The 19,066-nt window shown below is 42.0% G+C and overlaps 1 protein-coding gene across 7 annotated transcripts in view; it reads left to right on the top strand.

Annotated features, from left to right (window-relative positions):
• Creb5 (cAMP responsive element binding protein 5) overlaps nucleotides 1-19,066 on the top strand; it is a 401,653-nt gene that overhangs the window by 142,078 nt on the left and 240,509 nt on the right. For all 7 annotated transcript variants that reach the window (XM_015490176.2, XM_048786389.1, XM_048786388.1 and 4 more), the window contains one exon: nucleotides 8,192-8,364. In XM_015490176.2, coding sequence (XP_015345662.2) covers nucleotides 8,192-8,364 — 173 coding nt within the window. The remainder of the gene's footprint in view (nucleotides 1-8,191; nucleotides 8,365-19,066) is intronic.

The raw sequence follows: 19,066 nt of genomic DNA on the forward strand, positions 1-19,066 counted from the left end.
GAGAGAGAGAGAGAGAGAGAGAGAGAGAGAGAGAGAGAGAGAGAGAGAGAGAGAATTTTTTTTTTAATATTTATTTTTAGTTCTTGGCGGACACAACATCTTTGTATGTGGTGCTGAGGATCGAACCCGCATGCCAGGCGAGCGCGCTACCGCTTGAGCCACATCCCCAGCCCGGTTTTCACCTTTTCAACACCTCACAATGGGGATTGAATTTCAACCTGTGAAACTCCTGGGGGACACACTCTAACCATATCTCAACTGTAACACCCTGTGATTCTATCCAGCAGAAGCAACTCAGACAATAAAGGGGAAGATGAGGATAGAAACATGGACCGTCCCAGGCATTGAGCATCTGAAAAGGAAGGGGCAGGATCTTTGAGAGCCACCTGGAAACTGTTTCTCACAGTTGAGGGTGGCACCTGAAAAGACATTTATTGTCTTGAGTATTTTACTACAGTATTAAATGAATAGCTATAAAATGCTCACAGGATGCTTTCAGGGCTCTGCAGCCTCCACCCTGGTATTAGAAAAGATGACACAGGTTTGGGGATTGGAGGAGAACACAAGCCAATGGATGGATCTGCTGGTGAGTGTCTGACAGACTTCAGGCTGACTCTTCCCCCCCGCCCCAGGGGGCTCTCTGCTTCCGGCAGTGGGCCAGTGTGTGAGGCCACTGAGGGTCACTTCAGTGGTGTGCAAGCCACCCTTCACCCACTGCAGCACCTTCCCTCTACCTAGGAGGAATCACCTTTGCAGACAACCTGCAGAACACCCCTCAGCCATTCTGAAATGAATGAATAGTGTACACTCAGGCTTTTCCAGGTGCGAAGGTGGTAGCAATGACTCTGATTGATATTAGTGGTGTGGCAGATCTGCTGAAAGTCCCAAGATCATGCACCAGCATTAATTGATTGCTTCTTTCAATGTCTGTTGTATGACTTGCAGGCAGACTTAATTTTTTTTTTTTGCCATGCTGCCTTCTGTAAGGAAATATTTTTGCCTCAAGACTGTTGAGGCAGTTACAGCTTCATGGTTATGAAGCTGGTTAAGAGCTCTGAAGCCAAATTGCCTGCATCTGAGTTATTCTACTTATTGGCTGTGTGACTATGAGAAAAGTCACTTAACCTCTCTGTGAATCATCTGTAAAATGGGAATAACCACCATCCCTATGTCTTAGACCAACAATAAGGTATAAATGAGTTTTCTGATATGCAGTAAGGTTGCCTAAGTCTTAGCCATTACTAATATTTTTTTTCTACTCATTTTTCTTGGGAAATAGCCACCAGAATGTACTTTCCTCTTACAGCTTCACATTCTGAACTTTACTAAAAGGAAAGATGTGCATATTTGCTGTCAAATCCTGGGCAGGAACATCTGTCATCTCACATGATCCTGACCACAATCCTGTCCCTTAGATGATTATCTCTGATTGGGAGATGAGGAAGGTATGGCTCGGAGAACTTCAATAACATGCTCCAGATGATATAGAGCTGATGTGAAATTGAACCTCCATCTGGCAAATTTCGGTGCCCATGTTTTCCTCTTGTGCCATGGTCCCTCTTAGAATTCTCCAGGAATAAATCACAAATTCTGAAAAAGCAAAACTTATATGCATGTAATCAATGCTGGAATTTTCTCTGTACCCTGTGCTCTCTGCCTGGTCCTTCAGAGGTTGCCTGAGATGACTTTGTACCCTGTGCCATTTATCTTGTCCCATGTGACTTGCTGAGGGGGGACACTGTAGAAATAGCAAAGTGTCCTGCATCACCTGTGACACCTCACTATACTGCTGGTCGTGAGCAGCCTGCCCTCTTTGTAAGACCCCAAATACCTTCACTGCTCCTAAGAGCTCCAAAAGGCAGAGTCAAGACGCTTTAGCGTGCTTCCTGCACCTCCTGAAAGCCCAGCACTTCCTGGAGGGTTAGAACCTTTGCTATTCTGCTAATGGCTTTCGAGTCTTTTGGATGCAGTCCGTGGGTGTTTACATCCGAGAAGTTCTAAAAGTCTTCCTACCTTCCCTGGGCACCATTAAGATGCAGACGACTCTGAGATTGCACAACTCCACTTGTAAACGTGTGTCGGGGATGATCCTGGCTTTTTATGGAAAAACCCATAAAGTCTCCACACCCCGGCAGTTGGATGGAATATAGATTTGAAGATAACATTTTGGGAACTTATGGGAATCAACCTCCTCTTGCCTATATGCTCACTTTCAATTGTGGGCCGCTTCCCTGGTCCTTCATTACTACACCCTGAAATTATAGTTATTTTTAAGAACACGGATGTACATTCACTTATACCTCGTTGTATTTTTGCATATTGTATTCCAAGCCCATGCATGCAGAGATACAATTACACTCCACCTGAAGCTCACTGAGCATGCAATCAAGACTCATTATTCTCCTGGTTCTCGTCCCATTCACACCCTTTATGTCTCAGAACAGACCAAGGGAGAGCAAAGTACCACTGGATGTTAAGGGAGGAAGTCAAAGGATGTGCTAAGGAATTTCAACCAAAGAGGGAGAAGTTCAGGTGAAGATCATTTCCTTTGGAGTACCTTTGATGGCTGGTGGATTACACTTTTGGTTAAATCCTTTTTGTGAATTGAATCGGAAGCCTTTGGGCCTGGCGAAAGCTATAATTTTCAGAAGGCTCCCTTCTACAAAATCTTATGGCTGTAGAGAAAAATCAAAGTTTGTAGGCCCATGAATCACAGTCTAAAGAGTCTGTTTGGATGTTTAATGTCTCATAAAATGTAACAGAGGAGACTTATGTATTTGAGCCGGAAAAGATCATGGAGATCACGTGGTCCACATCCTCCTTTTTAATGATGAGGTTACGGAGTTTGGGAAGCTTGAGTGATTGACCCAGATTCCATGCCTACCAGGAGGGGAAGAGAGACTGGACTAGAAGAGACCTCCTAACTCCCAGGCTAGTATATTTTCAAAAATTGTTACACATTACCAATCAAACGGAAACACTTGAGGCATGGTATGAAGTATGCATCATGAATGAGAGACTTGTAGCCACAGAAGAGACCTTGGAGTTCACGAGGTGCCATCTTCCTTCTGTTGCAATGTCCCATTGGTGACATTCCTGACAGATGCCACTAGTCATGGGTTCACTCCTGTGCCAGGAAGAAATTTTATTTTGTCTTTGGATATCTCTACATGCTAATAAATGTATTCTGGAAGAAGGTCAAATTTGAGTCTTTGAAACATTGTCCCATAAGGAGTGAAGGTGGCCTGCCGCAGTCCGGCTGCAGCAAAATAACCGGGTGGGGTGGGGGGGATGGGGGGGATGACAAGCAACTTGTGTAGATTGATACAGCAGGAGTGGGAGCCGTTTATTGTAGGAAAACAGAGGTATTTATACATTCCACACAGCTTATCTAATTAACATAAACTTGATTCAGCAGTCAACCAATAAGGAATCTCCACACTTAATGGCTCGCTGGCGTTACTTCACAAACCACTCCCTCTGGCAAAATGCCAGGCGCCATCCAGACTTGTTTACAGACTCTAACAGTGGCCAGAGGTGAGTGGCCTGGTATTGGTGATGGTGAGGAGTTTACTCTTTTATTCATCTTCAAATGAAGACAATAATGCCTATCTCATAGCACCATTGTGAAGATGAGAGGTACAGTTTATAGAGCATCTATCCTAGTGCCTGATTCAAAATGGGTACTCAAATTGCAGTTATTATTGACTTTTATCATCATGATTCCACTTTTTGAAATTATGCCCTCTGGAGCAACATAGACTGTGTCTAATCCCACAAATATTTGAAGGCTTTTAGCATGACCCTCAGAATCTTCTCTTCAGACTAAATATTCCCTGATCCTTCTACCATTCTTCCTGGGATGCATTTTGGATGCCTTATTTGCTTTTGTTACCTCCCCCTCCCCCCTGCATTTGTCAATTTCCCCCTTAAAATGTGGTGGCCAAATGTGGTCAGCCCAATGTACTCTACAGCGGAATAATTACTTCCCTTGATCTGGATGTTTCAGTTCTTCTAAAACAACCTTAGATTTATGTTAGCATTTTTAGAGGCCAGATCACACAGTTGGCTCGAGGAAAACCTGATTCTGCTCTCCAGAACATTAGCCATGCTTCCCAACTTTGTGTCAACTGCAGATTTGACAAGCATGATTTTTCACATCTTCATCCAAACTGTTGATAAAAGTATCGAACAAGAAAAGGCCAAAGGCTGAGCTTGGAGGAGCACCTTGGATCCTCCTCTGCATGTGGACATCCGCCCAGTGTCATCTACTCGGTGACATCATTTCACCAGCTTCAGATCTACCCACCTGGACTATCAAAAATGACTCCGCAAGACATACTTATTGCTTGTGTTTTTCACAATTTATCCGGAGATGAAAATGCTATTGTTCTATCAATGAGACAGATTTTGAATTGATAATTGGGACAATGTAAACTCAGAAAATAATGTCATGTTTGAGTTACTATGTAATGCTTAAAAAATAAAATCACCTTCTCTAAACATGGAATGATAATGTTTTTGCCAGATTATTTTTCCAAAATGTTTTGGAATTGCTTTCTGGGTCTGGGGAAAGAAGGCTAAAGAATTTGCAAGTTTTCTGTGTGAGGAAGAGAGATTATTGAAGAGTTAGAACATGACATTCAGGAGCTTTTTCCTTCTCTGGAGGAGATCGCAGAGACAAAGAGATTATCTGAAACGTTGGTGGGGAGGTTGAATTTGATCAGTGTACACTATCCACATGTACAATTGGTATGTGTTCAGATATTTTTTATTAAAAAATGGTGGGTGTGAATGTGAAATATATTCCTCAGCAGTAATTCTTATTCTTTTCAGTGAATCTTAGAAAAGATTCTTAAGCTTTTTTGGGGAGAAGGGTGTTATTCTTTTATCTGATTTAGCATGCTTTACTTCAAGGAAATCAAACCAAGTGTTTTTTTTTTTTTGTATTGTTTTATGTTGTGGTATAAAGCCAGATTTTAAGCAAGGCTTTTTGTGGTGTATGTAAAGCATTGTTGTTGGTAATTTATGTCAAAGTGTTCAAAGACTGGAAACTCACTTCTCAGCATCTTCTTTCAAGGTCTCATTTAATATTTTTTCAAAGACTTTACTTTCCAACTTTCCAATATACACATTGTGTGGCTGTCTTCTTCTCCTTCTCCTCTTCCTTTTTATTTTATATTGGGAAATTAAACCCACAGTTGCTATACCACTGAGCTATATGCCCAGTCTTTTTTTTTTTTTAATTTTGCTAAGTTACTAGGGGTCTTCCTAAATTGTGAGACTGGGCTCAAACTTGTGATCCTCCTGCCTCAGCCTCCTGAGTCATTGATATTAAAGGCATGTACTACCAGCCCAGATTGTGTGGCTTTCTTCTTAATCCTGATTTTCTCCATTTCTCCTGACCACAATTGAATAAGTGCCTTAATATCTAAAATTTAGCTTACTTCAGATTACAAGGTGAATAGACAGGATATTTAGCAGTCCCCAAAATTGTCCTCTTGAGTTTTCCAGGAAGGTTCGTTCATTCATTGCTATGATAAGCCAGGGACTGACTGAGGCAATAGAGACACAAGGGAGATAAATCAGATTCAGTGCCCTGTCCTTAAAGATGAAGAGAGAAATGGCTACTAGTCAGATCATCAAAACCCATGATAAACTTGTAAGGAGTCCTACAAAGGAAGAGGAAGTGGTGCCCATCACTGGGAGGTCAGGGAAGGCTTCCCTGCATGAGGCTCAGTCTGAGAGTTGAAGGCGGAGTCAGAGAAAGAGCATCTGGGTCAGAAAACAGCCATATTCCAAGACCTTGTGCTGAAATGCAATGAAATCAGAAAGAGGGCAGGAGAAATCCAGGAAGGTCGGATGAATTCCAGGGAGCCAGAGAGAAGGTGGTGTCTGGTGAGCTGGGAGGGAGGAAGAGTCCCACACAGGTCCTGGTGGTCACACAAAGAGTGCTGTCTGTACCTTGCCAAAGCCACTGAGGGGCTCAGGGTGAGGGACCCATAGTGGGAGCTGTGTGTGATGTCATCGGTTTTGAGTTTCAGACAGGTCACTGCAGCGGTAGTGTATGAAGGAGAAGGAAGAGAGGCCAGAGGAATGAGGGAGGCCGGTTCGCCCACTGTCTACCCAGGAAAGGTCAAGTGTAGGTTGGTGGAAGGAGGGACAAAGGATAGAAAGAGATGAGAGATGCTTAATTTAAATGTACAGGACTTGGGGGCTGCACATGGGGATGACCTAGAAGAGGGGTCCCTGGTAACTCAAGGAGGTTTCATGCATATTTTTCTTTGTGTGTTTAAAGGTTGAGATTTTAAAAATTAAATTGCACAGCTTTATCGATAACCTCTGGTTGCATAGATCAGTAGAAATAATTCTAGAAGGAGACTCAGAGAATCCTTCTAAATCTCCGAAGTGTTATTGACAATGCAGGTGAAAAAATTTGAATTTTTTTAAGGATGTAAACAATGGGAAATATGATCCCTGTTGTTGTTCACCTCATCCAGATCTCATTGAGACTGGGGAAATGCATTTGGTAAGGTTCAACTTAAAATATATATATCCCACAATTTCCTTTATTTTTATTATTTAAAATCTGATTTTCTTAATCTCTAGAACCTATACAAAGAAATAGAGCATAACTCCTGCCTGCACAGCCACCCCAGCACAAATCACCACTTCCTTTCATCTTACTTTACCCAACCACAGTGTTTGCCCATGTCAGAAAAGCTTTCCAGTATGGAAGAGGTGCCCTTGGACCGTGTGTATGTATAAGCCTTTGGGATCCCGCAACAACACAATCAGCTCACAGTCTGCACCAGGTGCCCAGGTTCCAACTGGACTCTTGACAAACTGTGTGGTCAGGATTTAGAAATCAGAACCTGGGAAAGGTGCTGTGTGATGGACACAACCGCCTCAGTCCCTTATATGTTATCACCATCATTTAACACATAGTGCAGGAAATCCTGTTCTTTGCAGAAGAACTTCAAAGAACCCCTTCCAGTTCTCTTGGGTAACATTTATTTTTTTCTTTGCTAACACCAAAGCGTAGACAGATATATATTTTTTCCTCAAGTACATGGCTAGTGACCCTCCATTTTTCCCTCCCCTCCCATCCTCAACCCTTTGTCCAGCTGACCTCTGGAATTTCTCTCCCCTTCTAGGCTGCAGGGCTATACCAGGCTGGCCACAGAGGTCTTCTTATTGCCTTTCCCTGTTAACTTTGATTGGCTGTACACTTCACTTTTCTTTAGTGGATTCTGAATTTCTTTCTCACCTTCCAGCTCCTGTCTTTTAAACCCATTTTTACCTTATATGTTTTAGTTGAATCTTGAACTTTAACCCCAAAAGCCTTCATTTCAGTCATCAGGAATAAATGCATGCTGCTAGACCCCCTCGAGGGACTCAGGTGTGTCATTTGTTCTTTCACTAGTTTATCCACATGATGTGTGTCTTGAACCCCTGCCATGCTTCAAATACCATGGGATGGAGTTGTGAACACACACTTCCTACATTCTAGAGGAAAGGACAGTGATCAAGTAAAGACACAAGCAGTCACTGTTCTCCATTCTGGCGTTCCATACAATTGTTAGAGGTTGAGTTGATGGAGGTAAAGAATGCTGTGACTGTGACTCTTGTCAGGGATCCCTGATGCCCTGTCGGCTATTCGAATCATCCATCTTCATTCTTCTGATTGTTGAGTACTCTGATAAGGATTTGGAAAAGTTATAGTTTCCTGGAAAGGGAAAAAAAAATCGAGTTGGCCACTCTTCTAGGACTGAAAGCCAAGAAATAAGGCAGTGTGCTTGTCATTCAAAGTAGGATGCAGAACCAAATTCGCTAAATCATGTATTATGCACTTACCGCAGAATGGCTTTCAAGTGCAGCGTATATCATACTGAGTCAGAAAGGGTAAGCACTAAATATCCCTGATGTAAACCTCGCATCAGGATGGCGGCAGAGTGATAAGCCAACTTCGGGGCATTTCCCTTTGTGCTCTACTCTCAGACTGAGTAGTTATTTTTCATCTCCTCGTAGCTGTAAGTTATTACAAGATGAATGGGCCCAAGGCTTGCCAGAAGCCGTAACTCTCTATTTAGTTGACATGACCAGATTCCCAATTTTGGCCTTTGAGAGCTTGGGAGTAGAAAGAAACATCGCCTCCCTCTGACCTTTCTCCTCTGTCGTCTCTGGGCAGAATATTCCGATGCATAATACAGTCGGTGGGGCCATGACGGGGCCCGGAGCTCACCAGCTTGGCAGTACCCGGATGCCCAACCATGACACCAGCGTTGTGATTCAGCAAGCCATGCCATCGCCCCAGTCCAGCTCTGTCATCACACAGGCACCTTCTACCAACCGCCAGATCGGGTAAGGAGACCTCCTAGGCTGTCTCTGGTCCTTGGAATGTTCTGGACTTTCTCCTTTATGCTGGTGCTCAGACTGGTTGGTTTTCCTGGCTGATGTGATACTGCTGAGAATTCACAGTGATGCTTTTGATGAGAAAAGGGAGCCTGTTTGACAGAGGCTGTTTTGATCCTGGATGTTGAGGAGGAAAGCAAGTTGTTCTCTGTCCTCGTTTGTAAACTTGAAAATGGTTGCAGGTACACTTGCTGGTGGTATGGAGACCAGAGCAGAGTGCTCAGGACAAGTGCCGGATGATGGTGGAGGGAAGTTCCCTGTCCAGCCTCTTCCCAGCTGAATGCACCCCTCCCTTCCTGGACACTTGTGCTGCTTGGCTATTCCTACAGTCCTCCTTCCCCTGATCCTTCTTCCCTCCCTCTCTTCCTTGTTAATACCACCTTATTAGCTCTTCCTCCTCTACACTGGCCCTTGCTCATTTCCAGAATAGACAAACCAAAGCAGGCCCTCTTCCTCTCATTTATGTAAAAGGACAACACTGAGCCATTGAGGAAAAAATGGTAGACATGTCCCATCATAGAATTCCAGACACCCCTTGCCATGTGACAGAAACTGCTCTCAGTTCTCAGTATCACCATCCAGTTCCAACTCTTGCTTGCTACACCATGTGGTCTGATGATCAGCATCCTGGGCATTACCTTGCAGCTTCTTAGAAATGCAGAATCTCTGGCCCAGCTTCCTTATCTCCAGAATGAGGATGGAGTTTGTTCTTTCCAACCTCATAAGAGTAAAGATGAAATAAAAGATTTAAGAGCACATTGGGTTCTTAGGAAAAAAAAGGTAATAACTTAAGCCAAAGAGCTATGATAAATGTGTATTGCTCGATGCTGACAACTGGTTGCTCTATGTTCCCAGAAGTGTCTACTTAGAACAGGAAGAGGAGCTTTCTCTGTGGGTACATGCATCAGTATTCAGTTTGAATTTTCTGTTGACGAATGGATATGGTGATTTTTGAAAAAATTTAGAAGTTTCCTCCCAATTTGTCAATGTGACACCTCTGCCCCTGCTACTTTTTAAATGTTGTCATAGATCCCAGATCATGTGAGCACGGAGGATAGCACTGGCCCACCCCTCTCAGAATACTCTAGAATGTGTACCTTGGCACTCACATTTCTGGGCATATCAGGATGCGTACTGACACCTTCTGTGAGTTTGCCATGGGCACATTTGGTTTCCCATTGAAGAAGGGTAAAATCAATCTGGCCCTTTGGATCCTTGGCTTTGTTTAAAGATGTCAGTGCTAAATGAGCAAGTTATCTGTTCAAGATTTCTTGTTTTGTTTTGTTTTTTCCTCAATGACTACGGGAGAAAAATATTGTCATTATCTAATGCAAGAATCCATAATGTACTAAGAGGGTGGAGCCAATTTATTAACAACAGCATCCAAATCTCAAGGGACACCTGCACTTTAGGGGGTCGGGGTCTGGTTCTGGGCAGACAATTTACCGTTAGGCCAGCTAATTATAATTATTTTATTTTTCTTTCAAGGGGGGAAAAAAAAACATAAAATGTGCTGGAGTTTACTAGCAGTTTTACAGCATTCCTTCCCCCCTGGAGCTCTCCTGCCTGCCCGCCTCTGCCCTCACCAACTACCCTCTTGGAGGCCCTTAGTGTTCCGCCATTGTTAGTACAGCACGGGTTTTTATGAAACAGTTTTTTTAAGGGTTAGCACTAAATTTTTAGATGGGTGTTGACTCTGTCAATAATGTACCCAGCTGGCCCAGGACTGTACATTTGGGTGACATTCATAGACTGTGTCACTCTGCCTGGATGGATGGGGGTGTCTCTCTGGTATGGGTGACCTCCTGACCCACTCCCTATTCCCATTTAATCCCCATCTTGGGGTTTCATATATCTCTCCTGGTGTGTTCTAGGGGATAATTGTCACTTTTAGGACTCTGTCTCATTGCCAAAGCAGGAGGGAGGCTATTTCTTTTCTTCGGATTCTTCCCTGTTGTGCTTACTATGTTGATTCAAACCCACACATCCTGTCATTTCCATTTTCCTCCATGTGACCCATCCAAAACCTTGCCCGGATGATCGGATGATCGTGGGGGCTCATGGAGAAACAGCCCAGCCCATCTCACCAGTGGGTTCAGTATGAAACTCTAGGTGGTAACATTTGGGGTTGGTTGACTCTTTTATTTCTCTCAGCAAAGAGGAAATGAGTACTTATTTTAAAACATGAGTTCCCTCTGGAGACTCTGTCTTTAAATGAGCATTTGAAATTGTAGATAGCTTTTTTTATTCTTCTCTGTGTGTGTGTGTGTGTGTGTATGTGTGCACACACACGCATGTGTGTGGCTGCACAGAACCATATTGTAGTAATATTCTGATTTTTATCACAACCTCAAATATTTAAGTGTCAAAATCTGGCCAAGCCACCTGCAAATGTTTGCCATGGCTACTGGCCAACAAAAACAGCAAACAGCAATGAAAGTCTTCATTCAGGCTCAGTGCGTAAGCTGCATCCAGCCAGAGTGGCTGGGACCCACCTGTGCCCTCGTACACTGCTCTTGTGCTGTGGCCAGCGGGTGTGTTCACGACTGGGACTTTGTGGGAGGGGGACTGCCTGGCTCCTGGTCCCCCGTCTTTCTTTCCCTTACACTGGTGCTTGGCTTCTAAAGCCACCCTACTTTTTCTCTTTTCTTTCTTCCTCTTCGCATGCTATAAAATTTAAGCTTAGAGGCTTGAATGTATCGGGAGTGATATTGACATAAAGAACTGAAAAATGAACGTGGTACAAGTTACCAGAGAAAGCTTTGGGGCCCAAGTGTACATGTCCTTGGAATCTTTTGATTTTTATGCTTTGGGGGCAGGCATTGAGCCAGGGCATGCATACTAAAATGAATTAAAATGCAAAAAAAAAAAAAAAAAACCACAACCCAAATAAATAGTGTTAATAGTAGATAGAAAAATAAAATATGCACTTCTATCCTATCCCATAGCAACCTTCACCATGCCCTGTGCTCCATTCTGTAAAAGTAGTGCTATTATCTCAATAGAAACTGGAGGTAAGTATAAATATCCCAAATTGCACTTGTGTGGTTAGGCAGGCTAGAAAAACACACAGCTCTAGGGAGTGTGGGAGGCATCCCCAAACTAGTGACTACTTGTGCTCAGTCAAACTGGCAGACGCTCTGTCGGGAAGAGTGTCATTGGCTGATTGATGGTAGAAATTTAGAAGATAAGTTTCCCAGACCGGGGGATGGGGGGGGGGCGGTGAGCCATGGGCTGTGTGGAGACAAGAGAGACAGAAAATAAGCATGTGTTAATAGAGATGAAATCAATTCAGCCTTGAACCAAGTATGTGGCAGATTCCAAACAGTATCTCTCTCTCCAGTCATTTTTATTAGATATCATGTAACAGGCTCATTAATTCAGGATCAAGTCAGCAGAGCCTGGGAAAAATGGCGGATGAGCAGGTAAGGGTAGTGGAAATTCTTTCTTTGCCTGTCTCGTCTTTTATCACATGAGACCTTTTTTTTTTTTTTTAGGAGTCAATGATTAGCTGAGCAGGTGGCAACAATCTTAATAGATCCCAGCTTTCCTAAGAGAGTCTTTTAATTCATGCTCAGTAATTCTTTAGGAGTACAATGAAGGTAATATGGAGTGTGGAGTTCTACAAGAATGGATAGCAGTATAGAGCTCTGACAGTTATGGGAAGTACTGCCCAAATAGTCTATAACTTTTCTTCATGCTTTTTAATTCTCTGTAGGGAATTAGGCAAATGCATTAGTTCATTAGATTATTGGCGAGAATTACTTAACAGTAATTGTTTACAGTGAAAGTGTTATGCATCTAACATCAACATACAAGCGTGGAATATTCTAGTTAAGCTAGTGACTTAGCCAGCTATATCAGGAAACTTGGAAATATGCATATAGGAAGCCATTTATGTATGAATGCCTCCTTGATTTTACACCAATTCTAATTCTGTTGTATAAGTGTATAAGATATTTAGCTCTTAGACATTTGGTCATCAATCCCATTTGCATGGGGCTGTACTTAGGCAGTATGGATCTAAAACTTAGAAACTTCTGTATATTATAATGCTTTAATTAATACTTTTAAATTTTATGTAAATTATTATGGAAACAAATCTTGTTTTGTGTAAAAATAAAAAGGTTCTGTTGCTCATTAGAAGTGATACCTCCTCTCACACTATGATTCTTTATCCCCTTTCTCTCTGCAACCCTGACACAGTGTGCCAGGCAGATGTGGCCCCGTGGGCATGCCCAAGAAAAACAAATAAACAAACAAACAGAAAACCATTAATAGTAATTTATTACAAGTCAGGACTTGACGTCAAAAGCAGTGCTATTTCTTCAATCAAGGAAGGTTGTAAGGCATCACTGTGTAAATTGATAGGTCACCCCAAGTGCTATCAAGAAGGAATGTTAGTATATTTAAATGGTTTGTGGCATTGTTTCTCTAAAAAATAAATACATAAGTAAGGAGAGCAGTCAGTAAATGATGAGTCCACCAAAGGCACAGCTTAAAGATCTAAATAACAGAGCAACTCTGTAAAGATGCATGGGTCTGAATCCATTATTATGAGTTTTCTTCAATGCCTCAAGCCAACCTGAGCACCACTGTCCACCCCAGGCTAATAATGCTGGGGACAGGCAGGCTGGCTTCTTTCCTGCTAGAGGTGCTGGGGGCCAGGTCTCAGGCTGTCCTGCTCCTCTGCCCGTAGCTAGGACAACTTGTAGGCCCCTTTGAGTAATTCAGACCAGAAGCCATTATTTCCTGCTCTGTGTTTTGCTGAATATCATGGCTATGAACATAGCTTTATTGTTAGAAAGTTGCTGGATCTTTCACAGCCCCAAGAACATTTATGAGGGCCCTTCAGGGGGATGCTTTCTGGGAGGGTCGACAGACTTAACCATATGGCTCCCGTTAAATCCCATGCAGAGCTTTGAGAAATTACCTCTGACAAGGGGGCCCGGCAGCCTTCCACTCACAGGGTTTTATGTGTGGAACGAAACATTAAGTACTGATACTTGAGGAAATATAATGTTTCTTAACATTCTAAAGTTGTAACACCACATGGTATTGTGGCCAGATTAAGGGGGCAGAGCCAGAACACAGGAGCATGTGGCTGGGTGTCCCAAGAAGCAGAAAAAACACCCTCGCTCTTGTCTCCAAATCAGGCTATTACCTCTCACTTCTCAGGCAAGTATTGTGTCTTGGTGCCTTGGCTCTTCACTTGGAACCCAGAAAGGCTGGGCCACTTGGGAAAGAAAATTGAAGATCATTTCTAGATGTGTCTTGTGCTGTCTGTTAGAAAATCCCTTGATTGGCAGACTAATACTGAAGAAAAGAAAGGAAAGTAATATGTATTCAACACCTACTATGTGTTAGGTCCTGAGCTGTCTTTGCATGTGATTCCCTATATTCTCCAGTGGCTCAGAGAGGTAGTCATTATTTACTCCACTTTTATGCTCCAAGAAGAGAAGGAACTTGTCCGAAGTTTCTAGTTGTGAGTTCAGCAGAGTTCTGGAAGTAGGTCTGTTGGACTCCAAAGCACAGGTTTTCTCAATGCTCCTGACTATGACAACCTCATGTCATGGAAGACAAGTGAAAGGAGAGAATATAGGGAGAGTGCGTAAAAGGAGAGAACATGCATAGGGAGCTGGCTAGTGCTCAGTCCATCTGATTGCAGTGTGAAGAGCTTCTTGACATCTACACACCTGCAGGGTGGCCAAGGAGAGGTGGACACACACTGAGTTGTCAGCAGCTCTTTGATATTTCAGGAGAAATATACTGGAGTTCCTCAGTACTCCTGGAGATCAGAGAATGTCTTGAGTCCATAGAGGCATAGAGTGGGACTGTATCTTCAAGATCTTCTAAACAGGTCCCCTCATGGGTAAGAAAACTGAAGTCACATACAGCAGTGACCGTCCTTGTCTCTAATGCTCAGTTGCTCTGCATTTGGCTTCTTGGCTGGTAGGAAGACCCTATCCATTGCCGAGGTGCAGGGCCACCACCTCCAGATTCATTCCAGTTTCTGCAGGATAGGTGACTACCTGTGACCTTCTCTTGGAGAGAAGGTTTCATTTCTAGACCTTACGTGCAGATTTCCTAGAGCTTATGAAAAAGTGTCACTGTCAGGCTTTTGCCCCTATTTTGGAACAGATAGACACAGATGAGAGCCTGTTTCTAGATTAAATAGCCCCGGATCATCCAGTCTGTGCCGATAGTAAGTCTAGACATTTGTTCTTTCGTGCAGCCTATTGAGAAATTATGACTGGAAATTAGGAGCTTGCTCAGAGCCAAGCCACATCAGGTCAGAGGGGAGTCATGGAAAAGTATTGGTCATGAGTTCAGAGGTCAAGGGTTTCAGTTTAGGCTTTGCCATCTAAAAGTTCTGCAGCCTTGGCCAAATTCCAGCCTCCCTGGGCCTGTTTTCCTTCATATACTTAGGAAGGATTGATTCAATTGATTAACAAAGTTGGTCCCAGCTCCAACATGCTCATTCAATGCTTCTTTTCTGTCTCAAATTTATTTTCTCTTTTGGTTTGTTTTCCTTCGGGAGTTTGGTTGGAGCTCTAGATGATGTGAGCTCCAGAAAATGTTCACGTAACCTAGGGGGTGAGAATAGAATAGAGTGTGTGGATGATTGGAAGAGCAGGCCACAGGCTCCTGACTTAGGGAGCCAGAGAGGCCCAACTTCTAGGCTCCCCTCCCAGGCAGAACAACAACAGCCTCTTCTTTTTGCCAGGTACTTTATTTACAAAGCACATTTCCTTTTATCACTTACTAATTTAGCACAAGTAATTGTTCTGTCACATGGAATTAATATATCCATTTCATATTGGAGTAAACTGAGGCTCAGGGATTAATGGACTTTTTCCCCAGGTCCTCCAAACCCAAACTACAACCCATACCACTTATACCACACTGTCCCATGGGTCCAAAGGTACTTGACTTCTCCAGGTTTAAATTTCCTTCCTTACTTGTGAAATGGGTAAGTATCACCAGAGTGTCTTCAGTGTCCTTTTTAACACTAAATGCTAATGATTCTCATAACAAATTTAATTTTTGAAAATGACTTGGCAAGGTAAGTTCTGTGAGGGCTCAGTGCTATGTGCCCACGACTGTGTGTGGTCTTCTCTCTCGAACTAGTCTCATCAAGCAGTTGTTTTTTCATCTTCACTTTGCTCAAAGTGGCTTATTGTATGGCAATAGAACTGGAAAGATACATTAAAAGGGAAAGAAAGAAAACAAGTCTGATGTAAGAGATCTGGATGATAATTTTGCCATACAGTTCAGTTGGAAAATGCAACCTATTGTCCTGTTCCTTTTTTTTTTTTTTTTGGCATTTTTATTCAGGGGGTTACCTTATGGCAGACCAGAAATATGGGGCTTTAGCTTCTGTCATTAGTTAGAATATTCCTAACTAATGGGTAAACCTTGGATAAGGTACCAATAATTAAATATTTGGGGTGAGGGTATACACACTGCCATAATGTAAAATATAATGGTAACTGTACTTTCTGTATTTGTCATCAGGGTTGACTCTTCATTTCCTGTTTGTAGGGCTTGAAGCATGGGTGAACACCTAGTAGGTCAGAATGGCTCATATGTGTTTAGTCTCATGACTAAGTCTAACCATTGACTGAAGAATCCCAATGGAAATGACTAGTGCTCTGCATCTTAGGAATAAAGCCTGATACAATTGAGTGGGTCCTTTGGGAATGGAAATACACATTTTTTTTTTTTTTTGAGATTAAACATGTCCATTTAACAGGGCTACGTCTCAGCGAACATTTCAGATTATTTGGAAATTTTAATTTTGTAATATTATCTGACTCATAAGGTGTAAATAACTTTTGTCTGAACTGGTTAATAAATAGGTTCTGAGTTAAGAGAGAAGTACTGTTCTAGGGATTTCCACACAGCCTACCCTGCCCATGCACAAATGGTATTTTTATATAATTGGGCATTTGGGAATCCAGAAGATAATTTATTCAATAAGTTCTCTCATATATATTTTTTTCTCTTTCCACATTTTTCAATGATGCATTATAGTTGTACAAAATGATGAGATCTCACATGTATTTTTAATTTGTTAGACCAAATGGATTTCTCTCTACCATCATTTTTCATGTCCTTTCTGATGAAGATTTTGTTAAAGATTATACAGACCTCATGGATTTGTGTGTGTGTGTGTGTGTGTGTGTGTGATTGAATGAGAATAACACAAAAACATCCAATTTGGATGCAAATGGAATTCTTAATTCTTGGTATTAAGATTCAGTTATGGGCTAGGGATATAGCTCAGTTGGTAGAGTGCTTGCCTAGCATTCACAAGACCCTGGGTTCAATACTCATCACCACCAAAAAAAAAAAAAAAAAAAGGTTCAGTTATATTTTCAGTTATATTTGGATAAAATTCTGTTTCAACAGAGTGGTGCAAAGCCATTGCTAGAGGGATTGGAAGCCCTCTCTGCTGGCTCTGACTCTATACTCATAAGCTCTACAAGTTTGAACAGGCCCCTTGACCTTGCTGGGCCCTATTTTTCCATCTTATAAAAAGAAAGAATGAAACTAGATTCTCTAATAAGTGATCTCCTCTAGCCCCAATCCTCAATAATTCTAACACAAACTCTCAGAAGTATGTCTTCTTGTTCTGACTCATACATGACAACAACACTGGTTGATATGGGCTATTGAAGAAGAAATTCCGTAGGGCAGGTGCATGCACATTTACCAGGTAATCTAATAATCAATTTGCCAAGTATGTTGTGCTTTTGGTAAATATCAACTTAAATTTCCTGTAGAGTAATAAACATTCTTAATGCTACCAGACACATTTAAAAGAACTTGGAGTTTTATAGTTTTCCCCCTTTGGCAAAATGCATTTTGGCTGGTGGTTAAGCCAGTAAAGCCTGCAAGACGATAGGACCCTTGTGGGCAAGGGGTAGAGACATGCTGGAATGTGCTTGGGTTGCTTTTGCAGGGTCACAGACCTTTGCAAAGAACAGATGGCCCCAGACACCTTCGAAATGCTAGAAATGAGTTCCTCAATAATTACATAGCTATCATATCTTGGTTCAGATATGGCAATTCACAAGCCCAAAGCATCATACTTTATAGCTGACTTCCAATGGATTGTTTTCAGTCCATGGAACCCATATACATTTCGTACATGAGTAATCAGAATGATAACAGCAACAATAAACACCCATCTCCAACTCACCAAGCCATTGAACACTTGTCAGAAGCAGAATGTTCTTCTCAGAATCTGTAGGGGAAGGAGACCAAGCATTTGGCAGACTCTCAGAGATTTCTGCTTATCATGACACTTCTTCACATTTTCCCCCAAAGTCTTGCTCAAATTGAGCACCTGAAGAGATAAGCAGTAAAATGCTAGATTAGAGAGAATGTGAGTGAATACAGCCTAGTTCTGCTCCAGTGTTGCTTGGGTGGGTGGGTGGGGGCATTTGGATGAATAAATGCAGTGGAATCAAAGTCTACTTTTAGTCTTTCTCTATCCTGCATTGAGGCAGGGTATAGTTTTAGTGACAAAACTAAACAAAAAAAATGCAACTTTATACATGCATATTCCAAATCATAGCCTCTCTAAAACATTGAAAGAATGAATTAAAATAATCCAAACTAACCTGCATCCTGTTAAAGGTGACTGAGGCATTTTACAGTCCAGGTGCACCCAAATGAAAATTGTATGTGTATGTACACACATTTCATAATATTTTGTTTTACTGGAACATAATTTAGGCCTTTTGGCATGCATATAACCTTATTCCAAACACTTGGAGAATTTTTCCAGGTGCACTCTGTGTATTCTGCATAGCATGGTTTTTCTGAATGCCCCAATGTCCCTGTATAATCTCCTCCTTACAAGACAATAAAATGCACTAGGACCTTAGAAATGCTTTTAAAGAATAATCACAGTAACAGAGAAATGTAATAAGATTAAAAGAAAAAAAAAACCTCAGGGGGATTCATGTTGGCCCCTTTGCTTAATTTTTAGAAAATGGAAACAATTCCTAATTATCTAGAAAATGACCAATTGGTTGATGGATTATGTTCCCAGGAAGAGCTACTTTTTATTTCTCTGACACCTTGACATCATTGGCAAGTGGGGTGATACTCAAGTGCTGATGCTAACATCCTAAAGGGTGGTGACAGTCAAATCCTAGACTGAAGGGTGGGGCATCTCTTTAGATGGAGCCCCTCCCTCTGAGAGGAGGGTGAAGATTTCACAGGAAATTGGCTGTGGCACTAGCCAGGGCTCAGGGATTTGCCAAGGAGGCTTCAATATTTACCAGAATATTATGACTTATCTGAAGTGGAATAGGGGTGGGGAACACTCCTCCAGAGCCCCGAACTTCTCTCCTCCTTCCTTTCTTTCTGTCTCTCCTAGAAAGAAAGAAATACATCAAATTATTCACATCTGCCATTGAACTATGTCTCTGACTGTAAGTCTGAGAGAAAGTTAAAAACTTTTAACTAAAAGGAAAATGAGTTTGTGTGTGTGTGTGTGTGTGTGTGTGTTTGGTGTCAATTATTAGATATGTCCCCAAGCCTCCTTCTTTGTATGAATAGCTGCTGTTTATTTAACTCTGTAATACAGGACTTTGTATAAAACCAGAAGAGTGAGTTTATCCAGATCTTTTTG

The sequence above is a fragment of the Marmota marmota genome, unplaced genomic scaffold (assembly GCF_001458135.2).
Source record: "Marmota marmota marmota unplaced genomic scaffold, marMar, whole genome shotgun sequence".
NCBI lineage: Eukaryota > Metazoa > Chordata > Mammalia > Rodentia > Sciuridae > Marmota > Marmota marmota.